Source organism: Nannospalax galili, unplaced genomic scaffold, assembly GCF_000622305.1.
Source record: "Nannospalax galili isolate Female #2095 unplaced genomic scaffold, S.galili_v1.0 scaffold440, whole genome shotgun sequence".
In the NCBI taxonomy this organism is placed as follows: Eukaryota; Metazoa; Chordata; class Mammalia; order Rodentia; family Spalacidae; genus Nannospalax; species Nannospalax galili.
In genome coordinates, this window is record NW_008347189.1 from 1,437,860 (window position 1) to 1,445,888 (window position 8,029).

At 36.6% G+C, this 8,029-nt stretch overlaps 1 protein-coding gene across 1 annotated transcript in view; it reads left to right on the plus strand.

The window, feature by feature from the left end:
- Positions 1 to 8,029, plus strand: part of Bmp2k (BMP2 inducible kinase) — a 133,142-nt gene that overhangs the window by 57,788 nt on the left and 67,325 nt on the right. Inside the window, exon 4 of the mRNA XM_008843694.3 lies at positions 5,699 to 5,841. Within this exon, the coding sequence (XP_008841916.1) occupies positions 5,699 to 5,841 (143 nt within the window). The remainder of the gene's footprint in view (positions 1 to 5,698; positions 5,842 to 8,029) is intronic.

Sequence of the window (8,029 nt, forward strand, 5' to 3'; positions counted from 1 at the left end):
CAGAGAATTAACAGAGATACATCTGAGTTAAACAATACCATACATCAAATGGACCTAACGAACATTTACCAAATATTCCACCCAAGCACCAAAGAATATACTTTCTATTCAGTACCCCATGGAACTTTCTCCAAAATCGACCATATGCTGGGGCACAAAACAACCCTCAGCAAATACAAAAAGATTGAAATAATTCCATACATTCTATGAGACCACAATGCAATAAAGCTTAAAATCAACACTGGAAGAAACCCTAGGAACTACATGAACATATGGAAACTCCTGAATGATGAATGGGTCAGAGGAGAAGTTAAGAAAGAAATAAAAGTATTCCTGGAACTAAACGAAAAGGACAATACAACACAACAAAACTTCTGGGACACATTGAAAGCAGTCCTTAGAGGGAAGTTTATAGTTCTAAGTGCCTACATTAAAAAAATCAGAAAGAACACGAGTGAATGACTTAACATTGCAATTCAAGACACCTGAAAAGCAACAACAAATGAAACCCAAACCCAACTGACAAGAAGAAATAACAAAAATCAGAGCAGAAATTAATGAAATAGAAGCAAAGAAAACAATACAAAGAAGCAATGAATGCAAGAGCTGGTTCTTTGAAAAGATAAACAAGATTGATAGACCCCTAGTGCAGTTACCCAAAAGAAAGAAAGAGCACCTCCAAATCAGCAAAATCAGAGATGAAAGGGGAAACATCACAACAAACACCAAAAAGATCCAGAATAAGGGCATACTTTAAAAACCTGTCTGCTACTAAATTCGAAAACCTAAAATAAATGGACGGGTATCTAAAAGCATAGGAACCACCAAAACTAAACCAAGAAGAGATCAACAGCTTAAACAGACCCATAACATATAAGGTAATTGAAACAGTAATACAAAACCTCCAGACTAAAAAAAGCCCAGGACCAGATGGATTTACAGCAGAATTCTACCAGACATTTAAATAAGATCTACATCCAATCCTACTTAATTCATTAAAAAAAAATAGAAATGGAGGGAGAATTCCCAGTTCCTTCTGTGAAGCCAGCATCACTCTAATACTAAAGCTAGGTAAAGATACAACCAAAAAAGAAAACTATAGACCCATATCTTTCATGAACATAGATGCAAAAATTCTCAACAAAATACTTGCAAACTGCATACAGACACACATCAGAAAGATTATCCACCTTGATCAATTTGGCTTTATTCCAGAGGTGCAGGGATGGTTCAATATATGTAAATCAATAAATGTCATGAATCATATAAATGGACTCAGGGACAAGAACCACATGGTCATTTCAATAGATGCAGAGAAGGCCTTTGAGAAAATTCAACATGGATTTATGTTCAAAGTCCTAGAGGGAATTGTACTGGAGGGAACATAACTCAACATAATTAAAGCCATATACAACAAACCCACAGCCAACATCATTCTAAATGGAAAAAAACTGGAAGCATTCCCATTAAAATCAGGAACCAGACAAGGCTGTCCATTATCTTCACTCCTTTTTAACGTAGTGCTTGAAACTCTTGCAAGAGCAATTAGGACAAGAGAAGGAAATTAAAGGAGTAATCGGAAAAGAAGAGATCAAATTATCCCCCTTTTCAGATTATATCTAAGAGATGCCAAAAATTCTACCAGAAAACTTCTAGAAATGAAAAACACTTTCAGTAAAGTGGCAGGTTACAAAATTAGTCTACAAAAGTCTTTGGCCTTTTTATATACCAAAAACAAGCAATCAGAGAGAGAGAGAGAGAGAGAGAGAGAGAGACTGCACAAGAGCTGCAAAGAAAATTAAAAATCTTGGAATAAACATTAAAAAAAAAAAATTCTTGGAATAAACCTGACCAAAGATACTAAAGAGCTCTACAATGAAAATTTTAAGATTGAGGAAGACATCAGATGTAAAGACCTCCTGTGCTCATGCACTGGAAGAATTAATATTGTGAAAATGAACATCCTCCCAAAAGGCATTTAGAGATTCAATGCAATGCCAGTCAAAATCCCCATGACATTCTTCACAGAGTTGGAAAAAAAACATCCTAATATTCATATGGAAGCACAAAAGACCTCGGATAGCCAAAACAACCCTGAACACTAAGAGCAATGCCGGGGGGAATTACTATACCAGATTTTAAGCTGTATTACAGCACTATAGTCATAAAAACAACATGGTATTGGCACAAGAATAGATCTGCAGATCAATGGAACAAAATTGAAGACCTAAATATGAGCACATGCAATTTCATTCACCTGGTATTTGACAAAGGGGCCAAGAATATTCACTGGAGGAAGAACAGCATGTTCAGCAAATGGTGCTGGCAAAACTGGATCTCCACCTGTAGAAAAATGAAACTAATCCTTTATATTTCACCTTGCACAAAAGTCAACTCCAAATGGATCAAAGACCTCAATGTGAAGCATGAAACTGAAACTTAGAAGAAAACATTGGCAATATCCTACAAGATATAGGTGTAGGAAAGGATTATCTAAACCGGACATCATTGCTCAGGAAACAAGGTCAAGAATCAACAAATAGGACCTCATTAAACTAAAACGCTTCTGTACATCAAAAGAAGCAACCAAGGAAGTGAAGAGAAAACCCACAGAATGGGAGAAAATCTTCACCAACAACACATCTGACAGAGGTTTAACATCCAGAATATATAAAGAACTCAGAAAACAAAGGATCAAGAAAGGAAGTTCCCCAATTAAAAGATGGGCCGAGGAGCTGAACAGAGAGTTCTCAAAAGAAGAAATAAAGATGGCTAAGAAGCATCTTAAAAGATGTTCAACATCACTAATAATTAGGGAAATGCAAATTAAAACCACTTTAAGATTTCATCTTACCCCAGTCAGACTGGCTAAGATCAAGAGAATTCCTCGGTATATTCCCAAAGAAATCCTATTGCAGAGACACTTGTACATCCATGTTTGTTGCTACTTTTTCACAATAGCTAAGAAATGGAAGCACCCTAAGTGTCCCTCAACTGACAAGTGGATAATGAAAATGTGATTCATTTATATGATAGAGTTTTACTCATCAGTAAAGAAAGATGAAATCATGAAATTTGCAGGTAAATGGATAGAACTAGAAACTGTTATACTAAGTGAAGTAACACAGACTCAGAAAAAAAATTGACATATGTTCTCCCTCATATGTGGATCCTAGCACCAAATCCTTGTAAGTGAGTATGTATCCAGTCATAAGTACAGGACCCAGGATAATGGCAAGGAAACAGGGAGGTCAAGGAAAAGAAAGAATCTGAAAGAGAGGAACAGTGGGAAACATGCGTTAATAAGGGAGATATCAATAAAAATGGGGAGGGAGGGTTATACAAGGAACCTTGGGAATAAAGGGAAAGAAGGATCTCAAGAGAGGTGGGACCATAGGTGAAGGGTATTGTTAAAGGAGAAATGGGAAAAATGGGTGTACTTTAATTGTGGAAACCATGGTGGAAGGGTTAGACAATGTGAGAGATAAATAATGCCTAGCTAGTTTAAAAAAACACCAGAGGAAATCATATTAATCAAACAACCTACTGACAAAGTATACATACAACTAGCTCAAGGAATATATTATATGTCTAGGCAAGGTTTATCTGTGAACGATCGGTCTTTGCCCAAGCTTTATCTACATAGCACATGGTAATTAAAAGTACTAGACTGGTAGAACCAACCTTCTTGGATGTTTAACAGCCATAGTTTGAGGCCTATACTCATTTGGTCAGAGGGACATACAGGACGGTTTTTGCTCCTTGCCCTCCTAGGTCACCTAAATTCCAGGGGACTATGACCACCTCTTAAAATGTCCTGTAACTGTGGTGAGTCACCTTTCCTCTTGGTCAAGGATTCCATGGAGACCCCACCAAATGGACTTGGACCTGTATCCAGTCTACAAAGAGGAGGGTCAACACAGAGGAAATTTTTCCTCCATGCTTCCAAGTGAAGCCAGCCAGGGTCGAGCAGGACCTTTGACTTATCATCACGTAAATGGAATAGGTAAAAGGAAGGATCCAGGGGCTCCTCCCAAGCCCATGTGACCCCTGAGGAACAGATCCTCAAATGACCTTAAGAGTAAAAGTAAATTGGTTTGTCTTGTCCAACTGTATGGTCAAATACCCAAAAGGAATGTTTAACCAAAAATTAAAGGGATCAGTGTAATTCTTTAAGAGTCCATGTGTCTTGCTAAAGGCTACATAACAAGAAATAATGCCAGACAGGAGATACCTTCCTTTGAGTTGTTGGCCAGGATGGCCCAAGTGACTCCCAGACAGTAACCCAGTACAGAACTGGGAAAAGGAACAGCAGACCCCGGTCTCATTTAAAGAAATATTGACACCTGATTGATCCTAGATGAGGAAGAGCTGATCTTTCTAAAAGAAGAAACTTTAGATAGGCTGACTAGATTCAGCAGATGGACAAGCACTGGGGAACGGCTAGTGGTGCTGACAACACAGTGGACAGTAACAGGGATGACAGAGTATATGGGCTCCAGTGTTGGGGTTGGGGGGAGTCTGTGGGAGGGTTCCATTTGGCATGTGGGTATATAAATGAATAAGAATTGTTTGGGATGTTCTGTATGAAATACAAAAAAAAATCAACAAATAAATGAATTATATTTGACGAAGAAGCATAAAAATTTGCTTCATGTTAGTTAGTAGAGGTAAAAAACATTACCATTGAAATCTACCTGATTTTATATCCATGCTCAGATGCCAAGTATCTCGGAAAGTAACCGATGTGACTAGTAATAATCAGATACATAGAGATTAGAGACGCATGTGCAAACTTCTTAAGTGTTAGTAGCATTGAAAATGAGTTTTTCTATATGAAATATATTTTAAAATGAAATGGAGATCTTTTTTAAAGATTAAAACCTTTCAATTTTATGTCTTACAGAGTTTATAGCGAGTTCAGTATTGTATAATTTATATTAATTCAACTGTGAACCTAAAAATTTACAGCCATTTTTGAAAGAGATGCATCTTTGCTCTGGAAATTGTTATTGAATATGTTAATGCTGTAATGAAATGCTTCTTCTAATCATGTGGTTATTAAATAAATAATTAAAAAAAGTTATTCCTATTTATCAAATTCCTTTTTGAACAGTAGGCATTTCTACATACTACTCATTATTACTAGCACATTCTCCTAAGTGTTTGTCTTGTTGATTCCTAAGTATTGTTCGGTTCTCACCTCTTTAGATGAGCCTAAGCTGACACCCTCTCCTCCCATCCTTTTTACCAGTCTAAATTCAAGTTTTCTATTAAGTTGCCTCATATGAATCACAAAAATTGTAGTTATGTATTTGTGATATTCATTTTATCTTTGTAAATTCTGTGGTAATAGAAATCTTATTTTTCTTCATTGTTTCCCCAGTATAAAACATAGTGATGAATAACCATTTTATCAAATAATAATGTCATTAATTATAAGGCAAACAGCAATTTCAGAAATGTTTTGTTGCTAAAAACTTAGCAAATAGTATTATGTATCTTACTATGTTCTGATCTCAGAGATGTAACATGTGAAAATTATATCACAGACTTAATGCAATAGGGTATGTGTCCTTACGTGAGAATTATGCGAAAGCCAACCTTCCATATCCTGGACCCGTAAAGACATTTCTGAGTATATTTGTGTGAGACTTCATTAGAAACATGTCCTCTCAGAATTGCTTCTTTTGTTTAGCTGGGCAGGTGGTGAATCAGATGAACAAGAAGCTGCAGACAGGGTTTACTGAATCCGAAGTGTTACAAATCTTCTGTGATACCTGTGAAGCTGTCGCAAGGTTGCATCAGTGTAAGACCCCCATAATTCACCGAGATCTGAAGGTAAGAACTGTGGAATGAGTGCTTGTGTTCTACACTTTGAATTTAAAGTGTTTTAGGACCATCTTCATCTAAGGTTTTTTTCTCTCTCCTTGTCTCCTTTTCTCTCTCTTTCACATCCCCAAATATTGTATAGTGTGCTTATGTATTATGCCTTTTATCTATTGTCTATAAGCTCCATAAGGGCTGTGTGTGTGTGTGTGTGTGTGTGTGTGTGTGTGTGTGTGTGTAATATATCCAGGTGTTTAGAACAGTACATGACACATAACAGAAATTCACTAATTATTTAATGAATGAATGTATCAATGATTTGACCAATTACAAAATTTTATAAGTGATTACATACTTATTTTAGATAAAAGAGAATAGAAAATGTCATTTAGAATGTAGGTTGTAGATAATCCTGCAAAACTAAAATAAACTTTATTAGTATATCATTATTACACATAAGTATAAAAACAAAAGACACTGCAAAAAAATAATAGTTTACTGGAGGGTCCTTATATTCCTGGCACTAGTCTAAGTACTTTGAATATTTTGACTTGTCTAATTTTATGTAGTAGATATTTCATGTAGTAATTATCTTCCCCATTTCCTGCATAACTAGCATACAAGAGTGGTTAAGCAATTGCCCACAGATATACTGTGTCAGAGAGATGCCACATTACAGCAGTGCGTGAGCAAAGACGGCCTGACCCTTAGAGTCTGTTAAATCCAAAGGGAACCCAATCTGTTATTGGAGCTTGCTCCTTTTGAGTTCTCTTGGAACTGATCCTTTGAACAAAGACCTTGCTCTATATTTTTTGAAACAGTACCTCCAGCATGATATGGGAAAGGAATGAGGAACCTGTGTTTTTAGAGAAGGATTTTCCCTTTCTGATCCCCTTTACCCAGAACCATATACACAACCACAGACAGATGTCATCAGTCTAATCCCACTCGTTTTCAACATAAACTGCTTCCAACAACATTTGCTGCTTTCAGTGCTGATATTTTCATAACACGCGTGCACACGCACAAGCAGAGAGGTTAATCTGGGTTGGGGCAAGGAAGGGTCATGAGGGGTTGAAGTTTAGTTTACAGGAGGAGCCAAAGCTTGGTAAGAGTGTTTATATTGTAAACAAGCTGAGGTAGAGTTAATTGCAAGGTTAGGTGAGATTCCCATTTGTAACAGAAGGCATTCTCATGGTACCCATGCTAGTAAGCAGCACATGGCTCTGAACCTACACTGTAGTGGTCAAGAAATTGTGCACAGAATTTGTTTGTTGATTTTAACTCTGATTTCCAAATTAATGTATAAATTCGAAATTATATTTTTCAGTGTAGGATTTTAAATAAAAAGGGAATTACGGCCTGAGCATTTCTACTGAAAAGTTTCCACTTTCTGAAATTTTTTGGGTCCTGCTATGATACCAATAAGTGTAAAAGTCTGCACCTGACTGCATTTTCTGATTTGTAGTGAGCATGTAGATGCGTAAAATTATTGTATAAAATTACCGTCAGACTATATATAGAATGCGTATGTGAAATATAAATTTATTCTTATTCTTGAGTCTCATCCCCAAGATAAAAAATAATCCTAAATCAGAGACCCTTCTTGTTCCATGCATTTTGGATAAGGGATATTCACTCAGCCTAGAGGAGTTAATCAGAAATGGAATTTAAATGTTTTCCTGGGGCTGGAGACATGGCTTAGCAGTTAAGAGCACTGGTTGCTCTTGAAGAGGATCCAGGTTTGGATCCCAGTACCCACATGGGTAACAATCGTTTGTAACTCCAATCCCAGGGTATCTGATGCCCTTTTCTGACTTCTGCAGGCATTGTATGACACAAGTGCAGTTACATGCATGCAAGCAATACACTCACACACATAGAAAAATAAATAAAATATTAAAAAGAATTTAAATGTTTTCCATTACTCCTGATCTTCAAGTAGACTGAAATATTGGGAAAAGAGAAAAATGGAGGTGCAAAGAGACTTGGTACCCATTCTCCTTCATAGTGGGAGTTTAGGAGAGGATTTTATTTAGTGTTGTTTGGCCCTTTTACAAATGATCCTGGTCTCCTTACTTGGCCTCCCTAGTGCTGGGATCATCAGGAATGTGTCTCCTACCTGCTTCAGTTTGTTTGTTTTTGTACTTTGAATTATCTTATGTTTGTATATATGTATATGTGTGTCTTTGTGTGTGTG